The sequence below is a fragment of the Esox lucius genome, chromosome 20 (genome assembly GCF_011004845.1).
Source record: "Esox lucius isolate fEsoLuc1 chromosome 20, fEsoLuc1.pri, whole genome shotgun sequence".
Classification (NCBI taxonomy): Eukaryota; Metazoa; Chordata; class Actinopteri; order Esociformes; family Esocidae; genus Esox; species Esox lucius.
Window position 1 is genome coordinate 31,007,364 of NC_047588.1, and position 19,236 is coordinate 31,026,599.

At 40.6% G+C, this 19,236-nt stretch overlaps 1 protein-coding gene across 1 annotated transcript in view; it reads right to left on the minus strand.

The window, feature by feature from the left end:
- Nucleotides 1–18,920, minus strand: part of LOC105006529 (collagen alpha-1(VI) chain) — a 28,024-nt gene extending 9,104 nt beyond the window's left edge. Inside the window, exons 1-20 of the mRNA XM_010865118.3 lie at nt 18,836–18,920; nt 16,958–17,097; nt 15,322–15,451; nt 12,794–13,000; nt 9,721–9,877; nt 7,762–7,875; nt 7,627–7,647; nt 7,514–7,534; nt 7,361–7,405; nt 6,032–6,085; nt 5,842–5,886; nt 5,625–5,651; nt 5,469–5,495; nt 5,167–5,211; nt 2,913–2,966; nt 1,587–1,649; nt 951–1,013; nt 816–869; nt 601–636; nt 160–285 (exon numbers count right to left, since the gene is read on the minus strand). Of these exons, the coding sequence (XP_010863420.2) occupies nt 160–285; nt 601–636; nt 816–869; nt 951–1,013; nt 1,587–1,649; nt 2,913–2,966; nt 5,167–5,211; nt 5,469–5,495; nt 5,625–5,651; nt 5,842–5,886; nt 6,032–6,085; nt 7,361–7,405; nt 7,514–7,534; nt 7,627–7,647; nt 7,762–7,875; nt 9,721–9,877; nt 12,794–13,000; nt 15,322–15,451; nt 16,958–17,051 (1,383 nt within the window). The 5' untranslated portion in view covers nt 17,052–17,097; nt 18,836–18,920. The remainder of the gene's footprint in view (nt 1–159; nt 286–600; nt 637–815; nt 870–950; nt 1,014–1,586; nt 1,650–2,912; nt 2,967–5,166; nt 5,212–5,468; nt 5,496–5,624; nt 5,652–5,841; nt 5,887–6,031; nt 6,086–7,360; nt 7,406–7,513; nt 7,535–7,626; nt 7,648–7,761; nt 7,876–9,720; nt 9,878–12,793; nt 13,001–15,321; nt 15,452–16,957; nt 17,098–18,835) is intronic.
- Nucleotides 18,921–19,236: the final 316 nt, after the last annotated feature.

Genomic DNA, 19,236 nt, shown 5'->3' on the forward strand with positions numbered 1-19,236 from the left:
CTGCACATGAGAGACCCAGGTTTAAATCCAGTGAGGGCAACAACATTTATGGCGGGCCGCTCGAACTAGGCTTGCTTGGTTCCTTTTCTTGTGTTTCAAATGTTCTCCACTTTGGGTAAGAATATTCCACTTAGGTAAGAACATATAGAGAAAACTGACCTGTGAACCCACATCTCCAGCCTGACCTTCATGTCCCAATTCCCCAACAGGGCCTTTGTCCCCCACATCCCCTTGAGCACCTCTTACTCCTGGAACCCCTCTCAGTCCCCTCTCTCCCATTTCACCCTTAGGAGAGAGAAATAGGAAGAGGGATAAAGAAACAAGAGACAGAAAGATTATACAGAGAAAAAGACAGAGGAAGGCAGAAAGTGAGGACAAAAACTTGTACAGTTCAAAAACAACAATATTAAGCAAAACTTCATGTGGTTAACTAGGCCGTTTTTATCATAGTGAAAATATCAAATGAAGTGTTTATAAAAGAAATATCCTAAAATATTGTAAAATAAGTGACAGAGTGATAAAACTATTATATTCAGCCATGATTCCAGGGTAGAGTGATCTGCGGAGCAATCTGTTTTTATTAAGATCTGAATCCCAAACCTTTCTGCCCATGGCCCCAGGGGTGCCAAAGTCCCCCTGTAAAAAGCAAAAAAGGTGCACAGGTATATTAATTCATTGTCCAGTTATCGTTACATTATTTCCTCATTCAATTATGATTCTGTTAAAATACACCATCAGGAGCTTATCACAATCTGGCATTATTTGGGACCTGCTATTTATTCACAGCAGAGTTATCAGGGAGGCGATGCACTTACATCATCTCCTCTGTCACCCTTATTTCCAGGCACTCCCATTGGTCCAGGCTCTCCCTACAGGCAGAGACGTAACAACAGTCAGGAGAAGGTCTCAGGTGTGTTAGGTGGATGGTTGATTGATTAATTGATCCATACCTTGGCTCCGTTGAGTCCAGCCACTCCAGGAATACCTGCCTCCCCTGCTGGCCCAGTCTCACCCTGTGGACAGGAAGGTGTGATGGCAATTCCATCGATCAGAACTCTTTAATGAGGAATTAAAGCGATGAAATTCTCTTGGCACAACTATTTGCAAATAGGAGAGACGCGTCAAACGCTTACAAACATAATCGTCCGAGGAGTCTCTAACTCAATACAGGTCAATCAACAGTATTTATTACAGTTAAAAGGGGCGAGATCAGTTGTTGCCCATCTGTCCTATGTAAATAAAACACATTCCCTTTGTTATGTTACTACCTAAGCGTCACACAAAGGACAAGCTCTCCTTCCCCCCATAGGTAACTTCTTCAATTTCTAAGAGTTCTTACAGCATCTGGACAGAAAATAGATGCACTGATGAGTTATACAATTACATTTTAGGTGTTTCGTTACCACCCTGAAAGTACACAATGGACCAAAATAAACTTGACACATGATTCAGTTCTTAAAACTTTACAGCAACATCGAAAGGTTAATTTAACCTCACTTTCCAATTTCAGTTATAATACCCTAAAAGAGGTTGATATTTAGGCAAGAGAAACTGCAGATGGGCAAGGTGTTGGATTTGAGACTTACCTTTTGCCCAGGTAATCCATAAGATCCTTCATCCCCTTTCTGTCCTAAAGAACCTGGCTCCCCCTATCAGAGGAAGCAGTTATTACCAATGAACCAGTCTCAACATCAGCATCAATACTACAGACTATATAAACTACATATTTATTATAAATCATATTTATTTTGTATTATTATATCCAAGTGGAGGACTTTACACATGAAGACCCCAAAACAATCTACTCCCAGACTCACACCACGATTTGACAAACATAAACAAAGGCGTTGTAACTTTCCCCTGGTTGATCAACACAAATATGCATCAAAAAATGTTCTGTTATCACAGGAAATGACACTGAAACCTGCTAAGGTTTTCAACCCAATTGGGATTACATTCATCATCCTGGAAAGTGCTGTAGTACATGTCAGTCAATTACTAACTGGCCTTGGCTCTTAGAACACGGCTGGCTGATGATCTCATGGTGTAACCATTTCTCAGGAAGTTGGACTCCTACTCTAGGCGGGAATGAATGCAGTAAGTGTGTGTGTGTGTGTGTGTGTGTGTGTGGGTGTGTGTCTGTGTGTGTGTGTGTGTGCGTTTGCATGTGTGTGTGCAGATTTATTTTCTTAAAGGGGGTTGCGGAAATGGGAGTAGATACGGTCTGCTAGGGAATTGCTTGGAAAGACTGAAGAAATGAGACAAGTAGTGTGCAATGAATTAGCTACCTAGAAGCTACACTGGATCCCTGACTAGCAGGGTTTTGCCATCAGCTGTCAGGCACCAGGAAGACAAATAACAATTTCTATATTATTCGTCTTGTGTCCAAGCATCACGAAATGTAGAGGTTCAATTACTGATGGCTTAAGAGCATTTATTCTGTTTCATTAAATGGGGCCATATGTAAAATTTGCCCATTCTAGTGTAAAAACAAAGAAACATGACCAGTAGACATATGCAGTTAATGTTTTAACTGAAATCTTTCTACAAAATGATATTGTGACTAGGATATTCCCCATTTAAACGTTCTCACCGTCCGTCTATCAGTTTGCACCGCCTTGTTATCTCCTTATACTCACTTTCAACACTCACAGTACCATCCTACCCACCCTAAACCATCCTGGACTAGCTAGTACCACACCGGTCTGGTTCGGTAGGAGGAGACGAGGAGGAGACACATCATGTTACTGTTTAGAGGCAGTACCCCTTTAAGGAAATTATGAAGGGTGAAAACATGCTTTGGAGACAAAAGGTTAATAGGTAAAAGGTCACTTTGAAGCAATGCTGATGGGAAGGCTATGCAACGCTTGAAAATGTATCGGTGTTGTTATGACCTCACTTGATAGGCTTACCTCTGCCCCATCGTCTCCTTTACAGCCAGGCAAACCCACAAACCCAGGTTCCCCCTAAAGTGAAAGACAAAGGGAAAGATAATGAGAAGGAGAGAGAAACCAAGTCAGCCATTTGCCCATACCAACTTCTTCATGTGTCGGTGACAAGTCAGGGGGTAACATCCAGAGTGGTGAAGAGTATCAATAAACCTGTCAGCTTTGGGACGCACCCATGACTTGGTGATGCAATTCATGTTCAATTTTTTTATTATAAAAAATAGAATCATAAACATTATTTGACATTTCACAAAATACATAAATGTCAGCAACAGTATTTTGTGTTTTAGCAAGTTGTATAGTTCAATATGCCTAACCATTTGTTTGCCTGAGGGACACAACACATTTAAGGAATAACAATTGGATGAGTAAATATTCCAGAGAAATAGAACTCTAAAATACCAACACATTTTTGCAGAATTTCTGCTGAAAAACCAATCCACTGAAAAACCAGGCACATTTCCAAAGGAAAATGTTCCCCACATGGTCAATAGCTTGTCTCCTTTCCCTCCTGTTATACAATATTTCAGGACAATTTTGATCATGCCTGGAGACCCTGTTAAAACCTGGGCTAAGGTTTCTTAGCTTACAACATCTTGCATTTGAAAGCCGGTTGTTGTCTACAGATGTGTCTACTGTCAAGTCACTAGGTATTTTGACATGCCAATAACAGAATGGTAGCTTAGGCTGACAGTGGGAAGTAAAGGGCTATACAGTATGCAACATAAACCTGGAAAATGGGTGGACATTAAGGGTGAATCTCAAATCGCATACTACATACTATGTACTAAAAGTACGTACTTATATCCTATATCATTTGGTATATAGTAAGCTAGCATGACAGTTTTGGGACCAATTGGGACATACAATCTCATCATAAAATTGTGTCTCAACATGAGATTTTGTCCTGCATTAACATCAAGCCAGGTTTTAACCTCCTGAGACCCTGTGTCCACATATGAGGACAGTATGTTTTAGGATTCCTGCATCATGTACTTCTGCTAAACTTAAACCTATTGTCCTTATTAGAGGACCGTTGTCTGCGCCATGCTTAGATATTATACTATATTTGGTCCTACTAATCCCAAAAAGCTAAGAGAAATTTAAAATGCATACATTATAAAAGCTCAGGTCTTAGGAGGTTAATATTTAGCTAGACACCATTAAGCAATGTGTTAAACTGACTAACATTTCTTATGAAGTTTACTTCCACCACAAACAGCATCTATGATGTGTATGGCTTTTGCCACTGGCCGTTTTAACATCTTATAAGCCAGTAATAGGCCTACTAATATCTTACTACTTGGAATAGTCACAATAATTCATTTTCAGCTAGACTGAAAATGAAGTTTACACTGCCAAATCATTTTCATTTCATGGCACAACAACATTCGGTTTTCTTCCATAAGTGAATGACATTGATGCAATAACTATAAATATAGGTGACGATAACTGACTTTTTTGTTGAGTGAAAAGACGAGAGAATTGTGGAAACACCTCCTCTTTTACTGGGCATGGGGTTGTTGTCTATATTAACCTAAAAAGCCTGCATGGATGCGTACTTTGAGAACCCACCAGGAATAGCAGACCATCTGGGAACTTTTGGCATACTATTTCCAGCGTAATCTGGTTTGAGATACTATAGTATGCAAGTATGTGATTTGAGATTCACACTTAGCCTACTGTACAAAATACCAATATGATTGTCTCATATTCAGCATATTGAACCTGGATTGATTGTTTATACAGAATTACCTTTGACCCCAATCTGTTATACTCTATGTTAGTTCCCCGAAGGTTTGGTTAAAAGTTAAATGCTATGATAGGCAGCTCCAGAGCCTGTGAAACAAGGCACAGCTGTTACGTAACCGTGTAGCATAGTCCGCCGGACCTGCAGACAATCACTGGCCTGTATCCAATGCTCATCTTGTTTCCTTCAGAACATCTTTAATCATTCTAGAATGTATATATAAAAGTGTATCTGCCGGGACACAGTCGGCTTGGCTCATTAAAGTGCTGTTTAATTTCAGTCAGTAGTTGTTTAGTGAGCCAAAACAAGTCTCTGTTATGTTTACTATATCGTGTACAAGGTCATCCATTTGGGATGCATGTTACAAATCCTATTAGAATTTGGGGTGCTAATATTGGGGCACGCACCTGTAAATGTCAAACAATGGGGCATGTACTGTTTTGAGGAAGATGTAGAACACAAACAAACCTTAAGGCCGTCTTTTCCATCCACTCCATTGACCCCTTTCTCGCCCTAGGACAGAAGCACAGGGGTCTCGTCACCTCCGTTCATAACCAACATTGTCATTGACTGGAATGGTGTCAGTATGTTACAATTCACAACCGACTTGGTTACTCAATTACTGAATTGGTGAGTGAATGGATGGATGGATGGATAAAATAATGAACAAATGGATTCTTGGATGGATGAATGAATTAATTGACGCATGAATGAATGGATGAAGATTAATGATTAGAAGAATTCATGAATGAATCAGATCAGAAATATACCTTTTGTCCAGACGGGCCCCTTGGACCCTACAAGGTGATCAAAAGAAAATACTTTGACTGCTGAACCGCTATTTGATGAAATCTTTGTTTTTACTATAAATACTTACAACATGGTTATAATCATTATTACTCTACACAGGATGCATAAGGGCTTACTCTGTCACCAACAGGCCCCTGGTCACCCTGTGAAGAAAGAGAGTCGTTACAAGCATGTTACAAGCACTTAACCGTCGTTTAAGAAACTGGAAGCCTAAGGCGTACATTAGTGCAGTTCAGCATATTACAGTCAAGACATAGCTGTGAAGTACGGCAGGCAATACCACATTACGGCTAACCAACGGCACGCGTTCTGAACAATCCGATGAATAATGACCTTTTCTCCTTGGTGTCCTGGGGGTCCCTGGTCACCTGCTGTCCCCTGGGTGACAAACACATGATTCTCAGTGTGAGGATTGCTACACTCACTGTGGCCATCATCTGTAGCCTTGGCATGTGTAACGCGCATGACAGCAGGCGGTCGTATGCCAACGGCCAAGCTCATTCGATGGAATGTCTAGTGTTACCTTGTCTCCCGAACTTCCGGGTCTCCCGGCGATCCCCTGACGTCCCGGAGTTCCCTGAAAAAGATGCGTATGTTTTCACACCTCTGTTGTTGTATTCAGTGAACCTATTTCGGTGCCCATCATTTTCGATGTAGATACTGAGTGAAGCCATTTGTGTGAATTGTGACATGCTGTGGAGATCGTGAAGTAATTTTTGCTGCCTTTAATATAATATCAACAAAAGAGTCATAAGCAAATTTCGTTACATGACACATTTTATTTATAGCCTTTGGCCTGAAATTCCCATTTTAAACAGAGTGTCTTGTTCTTTAGGCTGCCAACAAAGGTCAGAACACATTACTGTACAAAAGAACTGATAAAACTAGATCCAATTCAGTTCCTCCTTGCTCTGTAACACATGACTTGGCTGGACCACACAAGAGACGAGTTGACTAATAAAGTGGTCTGGAGGGGCCATCTGGATGCCATGTTTATTCATCCGACAAGGAGAAGCTCAAGTTATTTGTCTCTATCAGGCAGAACTCTAAACAGGGGCACTGGGCGAACGTTCAGAAGAACTATGATTGCAAATCCAAATATTTGTAATACAGCAGACGTGATTCCTTATTCCACCAGCATGGCTCTTGCATACGAATGTATTTCTGTCTGAGAGCACTGTAACATTAAACCTCACAGAACAGAGTTTTGGTAATGTCATTCATCATCTCATTTACATTCCATTGGATATTGGCACAAAGCCACACCTGTGCATAGAATGTTTTGTTTAAATCCTGACCGCAGTAGGGGGAGGGCTAGATCATATGCCAACAAAATGCCATTGAATCCATTATAGCATAGCTATACTATTGAGCTTAGGTCACTTGAAGCAGTCCAGTCCTTGTTTGCGTGAGATTGTGCATGCATTTATGCCAGACATGTCTTTTACAATTGTATTCTGTCACGGTTCAAGAAGTTGAACAGTTTAAACCCTTCACACTCACCTGCTGAATCTAATATCTATGGATAAGCTGGTCTACACCATCAATACATTTGTCAATCAATCAAGACAGTTCTCTGTTTCATGTCATTCTTTCATTTATTGTCCTGGTCATTTTTGTTTTCAGTTAGCCATGACACACTGTGTGATCATATGTGATCCATTGTGTGGTAAACGTTTTTATATGCATTTCCATAATGGTTTTCACTCCCATTTTCTCCCGTCCTTAATCTTATCATATTAAGTTGTATCTATGGCCCTGTCTTATCACAACAACTTCCAACAGATTTGGAAGGGTTGCCGATTGCGGGAGCAGTTGTTTTAACTTGAGGAAAATACGTGGAGCATCCTACCTCTTTCCCAGCAGCACCAGGATATCCTGGAGATCCCCGGGGAGCCTGTAACATTTTTAATAAGAGCTGTAGTAATGTTTTGTGACAGATCCTATGTAATCATGTCTGGAGCAATGTGATCAGCAATGTGATCAGCAGTGTGATCAGGCTTACCTTGCAATCCACTGAACAGCACTGAAAAAAACAGATTACAGTATTTAGAGCTCGCAACTAAAATCACACTGGATTGATGTGGAACCATGTGAAAAGTGGATAACAAAACTCACCAAAGCTTCAGAATCCTTGTACTGCAGATCCATAAAAGATGAGACAAGGTTTGATCAGAATCATTGTTTGGATGGTGAATCAAAGTGAATGACAGTTAGGTTTCAAAATGAAGAATGTCACACGGGCGTACTGACCATATAGGAAACGATGGAGCTGATGGTGTTCCTAACCACCTGAGGGTCCTCACTGGTAGCAGACAGGTTATGGGCAAGTGTTGGATCTGTCGATATGGAATCAAGTCTGCTGGTCTACAGAGGGAAAAGAAACAGCCACGGACAGAAAGAAAGACAGACACAGAGAGAGAGAGAGACAGAGAGACAGAGAGAGAGAGAGAGAGAGACAGAGAGAGAGAGAGAGAGTGAGAGAGAGAGAGAGAGAGAGACACACACACACATATCAAACAATTAAAAGACTTAGAATTTACAATTAAAGACAAACTGAACAAACTGGACAATGGCATTACATTATCCAAACTAAATAATAAACTGGACAATGGCATTACATTATCCAAACTAAATAATAAACTGAAAGGCCTCAAAAGAGGTAAAGCCGGTAGACCAGACGGTATTTAGCAGCCCTAAACTACGGGAAGACATTCTCAGGCTGTTCAACTTGACGATCAGGGTTGGCTCCTTTCCTGAGATCTGGAGCCAAGGGTTTATTACACCTTTACTAAAACATTTTGACTAGTTTGACCCAAATAACTATAGAAGCATATCTGTTAGTAGTAACTTGGGAAAGGTTTTTTGTGGCATTATTAGTGACAGAAGCCAGGCTTTCTTAAAAGAAGAAAAGTTAAGTTGAAGTCAAATTGGATTCCTCCCCAAAACACCAAACAACAGACCATATATGTACGCTTCACACCCTGATCAAAAGACATGTCCACGAAACAAAAAAAGGGGAAGATATTTTCCTGTTTCATAGACTTCAAAAAAGCCTTTGACTCAGTATGGCAGGAAGGTATGTTCTTAAAACTCTTTTAAAGTGGTGTAGGAGGCAAGGTTTATGACAATAAAAGTGATGTATGAAGAAAAATGTTGTGTAAAAGTAAAAAAAAAAAAATGTTATACAAGATAAAGGAGTGAGACAAGGTTGCAGCCTCAGGTTGCAAACGGCATACCCACCCCGCCACAACCTTGTTCAACATTTTTATAAATTAATCGGCTACTATATTGTTACAATCTACATCTCCAGGACTCTCACCTGAAGACAAAGAAATAAAGCTTCTTTCAGATGCTGATGACTTAGTTATATTGTCAATGACAGATCAGGGTCTACAATAGAGTCTGACCTTACTAGAACAGTACTGTAAACATTGGGCATTATCAATAAATATGGAAAAAAACTAAGTAACGACCATTCAGAAAAAGTCCAGAACTCAGGAGAGATCACACCGGGAGAAACATTCATGAAAAACTCCACAAACCATGAAACACACCATCAGGTAAGCACAACACCTAGTATTCATCAAAGAATATAAAAAAGAAAGATACTAACAAAGGACAGTCAGGATGGCATAAAGAAAACATGGGTGGTCAAAGAGGAGAGATGTTGTAAACACTGTGATTCAAGAGAATTTGAAAGTGAACAGCACTTCCTACTCCATTGCTCTGTATGAGTCAATCTTAATTGTGCTTTTATAGTTCCATTGTATTTTTTTATGTACTGTATCACATTGCTTACTAAATATGTTTGCTTTGGCAACAGTGGCAACCATCCATTCATGCCAATAAAGCACCTATTGAATTGAAATTGAATTGAGCAAAAAACCGACAGAAAGACAGACAGAGAGAAAGAGAGACAGAGAGACAGACAGAGAGAAAGAGAGAGAGAAAGACAGACAGAGAGACAGAGAGACAGAGAAAGACAGACACAGAAAGAGAAAGACCAACAGAGAGACAGACAGAGAGAGAGAAAGACAGACAGACACAGAGAGAAAGACAGCCACATCTGTCAGACAGATGTCAGATTAAAATCAATACTATTTCAGCCGCATTTGTCTACATGTTTCTATGGCCACCTCAGGGGGCAACACAGTGTATTCTGTCTCCAACCAATAACATTTCTAAAGAGCCATATTCCCTCTTGGTTACCATATGATGGGGAGTGATAGCCACACTGAAGATTTTGATCTCCATGGCTCTGGCCTCAGACACGGCGTCGGCCACGCCGCCACACGGCTCCTTGTAGCCGTCCTGCGGATGCCCATCTGTTACCACTACCATGTACTTGTTGCCACGGAGATGAGAGCTGTAGGTTAAGGAAGCAGATACAACAGAATGTTTGGAGTATAGAGACACAAGAAAGCAGAAAAAACAAACAAACATGCATTTTCCCATAATTATGGAGGGTACTGAATGTACACTGAAGATTCAAAACACTATGACCACTCACAGGTAAAATAACGTTGATCCTCTCCTAAAAAGGGCACATTAGTGTCGGGGCAGGAGTGAAGACCTGAGCAACTTTGACAAGGGCCAAATTGTTATAGCCAGATGACTTGGTCAGAGTCATCTGACCAAGGATGACTCTTGGTCAGACCACCACTGCTGACCAGGGTGGTCCCGGTCAGCCGTGGGGAGTACCTACTGACAGTGATCCGAGGAGGGACAAACCACAAACCGCCAAGGTACAGTATTGGGCACCCAAGGCTCATCCATGCGTGAGGGCAATGAAAGACCTGTGTGAAGTTGCCCCCCCCCAACACTAACCTTCGGCAAAACAGACTTCATCTTTTGTGCTGGTTTGTGCCTTTAACATTTTTGTTTGTGCTGCAATCATTTATTAGAAATTTAATAAAATTGTACAGGTCATTCTGAGGTCACTCAGCCCCCCAACCTGCTCCAAATTCACCCAAAATAGTTTGTTTGTGCTCTGTTTGTGCCGCTGAGGTGTTTTTTATATTAGATATTTAATTTTAGGTGATGACGTCACCTGCCCCCCAACAGACTGGTCAGAGTGCCCATGATGACCCCTGTGACCACCAACAAATGTGCCTACAATGGGCATGTGAGTGTCGGAACTGGACCTTGGATCAGTGCAAGAAGGTTGTCTTGTCTGATGACTGCCCTTTTCTTTTACATCACGTGGACTGCCGTGTACGTGTGTGCCATTTACCTGGGGAAGTGATGGTACCAGGATGCACTGTGGGAGGACTACAAGCCATTAGAGGGAGTGTGACTTACAGGACCTCGCAACTTACAGGACCTGAAGGACCTGTTGCTAACGTCTTGGTGTCCAATTCCACAGGACACCTTCAGGGGTTTGGTAGAGTCCATGCCTCAGTTGGTTGGCGTTGTTTTGGCGGCACACAGAGGACCAACAACATATAAGGCAGGTGGTGATAATGTTTTGGCTCATCAGTGTATAAAAGAAAAGGGAATTTACCTTTATCCAGTGAATGCTACAGATGGATAGCTGTACTACCTCTGTCCTAATTAAATGTAGCATCTAAAAACTAAAATCTAAAAACTAGACACAATCCTTATTTTTGCCAGACCGCGTCAGTGGAATGTCTCTTATTGAGTGACTGATTTAGTGACTGACTGACTGGCTGTCTAACTCTTGTTAAAAAGCGTAGTGGTTAGAGAAGCAGACTAGTGCACTATAAGTCCTGAGTTCGTATCACCTCGCAGGTGAAGCAAAGTATGAATTATTCCGTATAGATGAAAACATCGCTGGCTTAAACCGTTAATATCTAAAAATAAGACAATTTACGGTTATATTGCAACTGTTTCTGGTGGATTTCGGAAGAACGCATCCTTGCATGTGTTTTGGGTCAGGATAGACAAACACATTTGCTGGCTTAACATACAGTAGTTACGTTATAGTAAGCCTTAACTGAAACTGTATACGGTTACATTGCGACTGTTTCTGGCATGGAAAAGTTAATCTTCAGTCTGGCTAGCAATTGCTTATTTCTTATGATTATTCCTAGGAAGTTAGTAGATACCAGTAAGCCTATTACTGGCTAATAAGCTGTTAAAATGGCCAGTGGCAAAAGCAATACAGTTCATAGACCCTATGGTGGAAGTAAACTTAAAAAGAAACGTTAGTCAGTTTAACGCAATCGTTAATGGAGTCTAGTGACTGCTGAAACGTGTAATGCCGTGGCGTAGTGGTTAAAGACAGTGCCTCTCATGTAGAAGACCCAAGTTCTAATCTATTGAGAGCAATGAAAGTTATTAATTATTTCTGGTAGCAATTGCTCAATTCTTTTGACTATTCCAGTAAGTCAGTAGATACCGGTATAGCTTATTACTGGCTAATACGCTGTCAAAACGGCCAGTGGCAAACGCCATGCATAGACACTATTTGTAGTGGAGGTAAACTTAGTAAGAAACGTTAGTCAGTTTAACTCTATCAATTTCATACACGAATGGCCACTTAACTATTAAAATGGCCAGTGGCAAAAGAGGATTTGTTCAGGATATACTGACACCCAGCAATTGTATGGCTCTGTGGTGAAGTGGTTAGCAACACAGCCTTTCATGTGGGAGTCTTTGGTTCAAGTCTTGGGATGGTGACACTTTGTATTGAGGGCCGGCTGAACAGGCTTCTTGCCTGGTTCCTTGTTTCTATGCAGTTGATTGAAAACAATATCACAAAAGCATGCTGTATCAGCTAATAAGAAAACATTTTATTTAGAAGAATTAGTAAGATTTAGCAAGGTAAACTACGTTTTTGGTTTTACATCCATACCCAAGTAGAGGGGTGCAGCCACTGTCAAAAGTAATCATATTAGCATGACAGGTTTGATCAAGGATTTCAACTGGAGATGTTTTTGCATTTCACTAAACATAATATGTAGTGAAGCTGACTTTTTTTTTTTTTTTTTGCAATTACAGTTTCGGAGGAACCCATGTCTCCTATAGATTTTGGCATGTCTATCTGTTTACCCTGCAAGGGTAATTCATTAAAATTCCCCTTCAGGCCTACTCAGAACTCTTTCAAAATTTTAACTGACAAAGCACTTTCCTAAGGGGACTGCAAAAGTACAGGATGCAAATGTTACTATCATGCACAGATGAGCACATTCAAATAGATGTACTGTAAAAGTGACACGCCCACAAGTGACATTTGAGATAGAAAACAAACAGACAGTGAGACAGGAAGATAGATCGGCGAGAAGACAAGACCAACTACACCATTGTCCAATGGACTCACCCTGCCATGAGCTGCCCATTTGCCACGGAGATGGCACAGTCGGTGTGGGTACCCTTGCCAATGTAGCGGATGTCCCGTATGGCTGTCCTCAGCAGGTTTCTGCCACTGGACTCCTTGGTGCTGGTCAATTCACTCATCACCTTCACCTCGTCACTGTAGTGCAGGACTCCCACGTTCCACGTCAGGTTACGCTCACAGCGGTAGTACCTTAATGTACATGTAGTTAAAAACATTGTTGTGATTCTCAAAAAATGCTCAACTAAGTCTCTGGGAATGGATGGGATTTGTGCCAGAAATGCTAAAATGCTAGAACTTACAAACAATGCAAGGGAAACTAAACCAAAGCAGGTATTCTTGTCATACTTGGTCCATAAACTGGTTACAGGTTAAGGCACACTGATGTAACATTTTGTAATTTGCGTGAACTATCCCTTTAACAGTGGTATATTGCCAATGAGTCTGAGGGATAAATCACCATGCATTAGTGCAAAAGAAAAAGGCATGCTTGCTTTATATGTCTGACTGAAGTGTTTGAGGTATGTAGTATATGTATGTTTATCCAGTAAATACATACACCGAGTTTTCACTGGCCAGCTGCTCTTCCAGCAAAAACTCTCTCATTTTTCCCCCACTTTCCTGTCTAATAACCCATTCCTTATTTTTGTGGCATATTTAACCCATAATAATAATTAGGAAGGCACTGTTCCAAAGGTAAATGTTTTTCTGGACGAATGATTTGCAATGCCTGCATCAAAACGATATGTTTTGTCAGTCGTCACTCCAGTTACCTGCTAGAGCTTGTGAGGGGGCAGCAAACACAGACAAGCCGGCACATACGCACTCCACAGAAAATAAAGCTTAATTATTTGCGCTGTTTCTGAACAGTGTGATTACAAAAGATTCATGATAAATTAAACTGTTCATTGCTAGATCCCATTTTTAAGTCTGTTCTGTCTTGGCTTCTGCCTATACTTAAAATCTGGTGTTATTGAAACTAAATGATAATAATAAGGAAGGTAATTGTATTTTTCAAATTGAACAATTGGAAAATGTGAATTCTACCCACATGAATTGAAAAGGTGTATTTTTGTATATCTCACTGTCTCTGGGACACCCCTAGAGCAATAAGGTTGCGTGCCTTCCTCAATGGGACTTCATCTTTAACTTGATCTTTTTGTGTGAGCGTGTATGTTTAGTTTGTGGGTAGTCTCAAAACGAGCGTGTAAGTGTGTGTCTATATCTCTATGAGTGTGTGTGTGTGTGTGTGTGCTGGTGTGGTTGTGTGGCAGTCTGGGGTGTGGACCACACGTATGTATGTGTATACAGTGAGCACATGGATGCTTGTGTCTGTTCCAGAGCAACATATTTACATGCAAAAGTGACAACCTTGGAAGGAGAGGGGCCGTTCTCATACACTGCCTCCCAGGCCTGATTCATCACTGACGACCCGCAGCTACTAAGAGGTCAACGCAGAAATGTTACAGTACATTATTGGTAAAACCGCTGTACAGAGAAGTTATTAATGGTGCTTATCAGGGGTGGTTTGTGAGGGTGGTGAAGTTGCAGTTACTCTGTACTTATTATTATTATCACAGAGATTAATACTTTTATTAAATACCAAGCAAACTATCCGTAGTATCTGAAAGGGTCTGGTCTGTGATGTAAACACTATATGATTTTAATATGATTTTGCGGTAATGTGGCCAAAATTCAACCATGCACACCACCAGGCAAATAATGTGCTTTCATTTAAACTCAGCACATGTACAGCTATGTATGTTACATTTTAGTAATTTAGCAAAAGGTCTTATCAAGAGCGACTTACAATAAGTACATTCCTCCTAAGGTGTCTTGGTAAACCACAATAAGACCTTAATAAGTACACTTTCTTTCACCGAAGCCATTAGTTGGGAAAGTCAGTGCCAGAGAAATCAAAGTTAAGTGCATGTTTTTATCTTTTGCGTGGTGGGGGTGGGACACCAGCAGAGGTACATTTTCAGACATTTTTAGAAAATTGGCAGGGACTTTGCTGTCCTGGCTTCAAGAGGAATATTGTTCCACCATTGAAGTGCCAAGACAGAAGAGTTTTGCTTTGCTGAGCAGGAGCTGCACACCCGTGAGTGCTAGGAGCCCAAAAGACAGGAAGTGGCAGATCGGAGGGCATGGGTAGGGTTGTAGGGTTAAAGCATAAGCCATAGCCAGGTAGAGAGGTGCAGTTCCCTTTGCTGCTCCATAGGCAAACACTATGGTCTTGTAGCGAGCTTGTACCAGAAGCCAATGGAGCTTGCGGGGAAGAGGGGTGACATGGTTGAAAAAGGTTGAACACTGGACGGGCTGCAGCATTCTGGATAAGTTGCAGAGGCATGATTGCTATGCTACAGTATAACTAGATTAACCTATAACTCAAGAAGATTTATGTGTGTATCCCCATAAGAATAAGAGTAAAGGGTTGGTATGAAGATGCTGAATGGACAATTAACTAGTCAATGATGGTGGTTTTGCTACAAGAACAGGGAAGTCATACTCACCTGGTGTTAAGCTGGTCCACAAAGTCCTGGGCAAACTGTTTGATCTTTTCCACAAAGGAGCCATAGGGCTTAGCTCTCAGTGCTACACTCTCAGAAGTGTCCAGCACAATGTACACATCTGCTGGGCAGTCTGGGGCAACATATAGAGAAGGATAATACTGCATTAGATTGGATGTGACATAAAAATACCCTGTAAAATCTTAACACTGTGAGCTATAGTCCACTGCTGTAGCGTGGGATTGAACCCAGCCCACTACATTTCAGCAAATTCTCTCCTCTATCTTCCCCACTGCCTCTATCAAGTAAAGCATAAAATAACTGAAAATAGTTTTTGAAAATGAAAAAGTTGATACAAACTGATAATTTAATTATTGTATGTTTTAGTTTGCCTGGATACTTTGTCAGTTTTAGTTAGATTCAACTTAAATCAATTTTAAATTCCAAATTTGAATTCCAAGTTATGCTCTTCAATCTGCGGGCACTCCCTCGCAGTGCAGGGTGTCCATGCCCGCCCCATATCCATCCGTTCCTAGAAGTCCCACAAAGCTGGTGCAATATGTACTGTCTGGAGTGGAGGCAGTTTAGGTTAGCATTGGTTGTCTTGTCCTATAATTTTCTAGTAACTTCTCGTGGCATATGCAAGCTGGTTGTAGCTGTTAACTGGAGGAGCGTTCTCCAAGTGCATTGGTCTCGACAAATAGTGTGACAAACAGAAGCATAGCTTGGCGCGATTTGTTTTGGAGGATGCATGTCTCAATATTCAACTCTGCCAATCATGCCGGGAGTTGTGACAAGACCGGCCAGTCCATACTCCCTAAACAAAATACCATAACAACGGGAGGAATAATGTGTGTTTACGTGTAAATTGGCTCTGACATTGTAAGAAGATCACTTCTTACGAAGACAACTAGTGTACAATGTCAACATGGGTTGTCTGAAGAGGAATCTGTTTGGGTCCCTCTTTAACTGCACAACGAAGGTGCCCTGAAATGTGAGGCACTGATGCATAATATTTTATATTTTAAGTATTTAGCAGACACATTGACATCCCACTGACACATATTAGGTAAGTTTCATTCTCTGGGACTAACATATTTTTTCTGACTTGCCTGCTAGACATTAGATCTAGCCAGACTTTGGTGAGTAGTCAGATGCCATAACCACCATGCTAACTGCTGCCTGCCTGCTGATTTTGAGCTTTTTAACCATTAAAGAAGGTAATGTGTTAATATTTGTAATATTTGATGTTTGAACTTGATAACCCGGGCAACGTTTCTCAAACATCAGCGAGTGAGGCACCAGTTCCTCCCAGACACATTGAGATATGTAGAAGCAACTGGTACTGACTCTGAGAAAGTCCAAAGACCAAAATCCAAAGTCTAATTCCACAATAAACTCTATGATAAAGCGGCAGAAGGATTACATGCTGCATACTTAAGGACTGCTCAGAGGATATTAACTGACAACCAGATCTATTGATCTACATCTGTAATCTATTACTTGGTTTGAGCACATTTGGGATTGGCAGTGCTAGCAAAAGCTGATTCCTGTTTTGACAGATATTAAGCATTGGCGTAACATTGCTCAGTTAAACTGATTGTCAGGAAAGGATTTAGAGGCTGGCCTGATATCCTACCAAATAAGTCTCCTCTTTTCCTCCCATTGAGAGAGCAGGCCCCATGGACTAAGGACAACGGTGAGAGAAGTAGAATTGCACAGATCAGGTTCATTGTGGGGGAGGTCCTCTGGAAATGCTGTGGAGAACTTCAGAAGAATCTAGGACAATCAAAAACATTCAGGAAGTTAATGTACATCTAGCTTAACCAATCAATGCCTACACCCCTGTCTGTCCACACCAATCATCCAGTCATTTACATTTTAGAAGCAATTAACATAAAATATCTTTATGACGAGGACTCGCGAGGGAGACGCACGCTCTCTTTCCCGGCGTTGTGTTTGGCGTGCGTCATCGCCGGGCCTTCTAGTCACGCCGCTCCTCCTCCCATGGCAATGTCATGTCTTGTTATTGCACACACCTGGTGTCCATTCCCTCGTTAGGTAACCTATATTAGTTCCTGTGTTCCTGGGCCTAATTTCTGCGCTTGGACGCTTCCCTTTCCTTGGGTTATACGTGCTATTGATTATTATAAAACATCACTACCCACCTTCCTGCATTTGGCTCCTTCCTTCCTTGCACACCACGACCACACCCTCCTGACAATCTTTTGCTAAATTTATTTTATTTTGGCAGTCCAGAGATTCAAACTTGCAGTCTTTCACTTCCTGGGCAGATGCTGTAATGCCTAAGCTACTCCCATCACAAAATGTCCCATATGGAAAATAAATACATTTGCATTCACGAATGACATGACTTGTCTAGTCATGTAGAAATTATGATGAACATTATGTCGAATACATTTAACTTTATTGAAAATACATTTCAGGTATGAAAAAGTATTTCACCTTTTATTCTGCAATGCATTTAAAAATCTATACATACATTCAACTACATTTAAATTACATTTCAGGTACCGAAATTGACTGTGGGGTCCCCTAGATGTAACCCAGGTATAGGGTCTTTGCTGAAATCAATATTACATTACAGCCAATAATAGGACCGGGTTTTCTAAACAAATGCAGTGCACATGTCTTCAGACAGTGAATATACAAGCAACACTTTTTCATCGTTAGTGACATATTAATGACATCACTTAAAGGTGTTCAAATACATATATATATTTATAGATCTACATTTACAAAATGCATTTCATCTTGCAGTCACCAATATACTCTAACATACTATAGCAACAATTGGTAACATCACAACTAAAAGTGATATCCCAGTTTGGAGCAGTGGTTCACATGTTTGACTTAGAAGCCAAACATCATGAGTTTGCGACACGGCCTGCCAAACACCACTGTACATTTTAAAAACGTGTTCAATGTATTCAAAAATATATTTTCCAAATGTACTGAAACATATTTTTAGTATGTATTTTCCAATATATTTTGAAATGCATCTACAGCATTTTGTGATCCATTTTATATGCATTTGGTAATATATTTGTAAATGTATACAAAATGTGTTAATTACATTTCCTTAAATACAATAATTGGCCAATTTTAAATGTATCCCAAAAATCTGGGAAAGTAATGTATGTATAATGCAGTATGAAAATCAAATGCGTTTACTCAAATTCAGTGTTCTGCATAATCATATAGTCTGAACTGGAACTCACTTCACAACAGTACCTGATGTACAATTAATTGTCAGCAATAATAAATGGTTTTGAAGTACAGAGTTCTCTTTTGAAATCCTTTGGTTTATAATGCGTTTGATTTAATGTTAGAGGCACACCAGTGTCCTGAATACCATATCTATTCCCACCGAATATACACCTGACAACAATGAGATTTCCTTACCACTCTAAATACATGTGGTTTAGTTCAATCAGAGTAATTTTTGTTCCAATCTCTTCTAAAGCACTTTAGATGAAGAAGTAAAATGTCTTACCCTTTTGACATAATCGTTAAAACGTTTCAGATCCTGCAGACTTATCCAGGTGTGTTTTCTGCTCTCTGTTAGTGGTGTGTGCTACAGGAGAGGGTGGGGCTCACCTGCAAAATGCCCTCCCAAAGTTACACCCCACACAGTCCCTGCTACCTCACAGAAACCTTTACTACACAAAATGGTTTGGGGTTTTAGGCTGTATATTAGCACTTTTTCACAACTTTAAAGGGCTTCAAAAAATGTATTGTTGATTGACTGACACGCAATTCAATCTTACCTTGCATTTTTCAAATTCCTTTTAAATTACATCCCTTTCTGTGGGCTAAAGATTTGGGCAAAAGATTCAAAGCCTTCTGAAGATTCTGGGTCATCTTAGAGAGCTTTCTACATTATGCAATTACTTC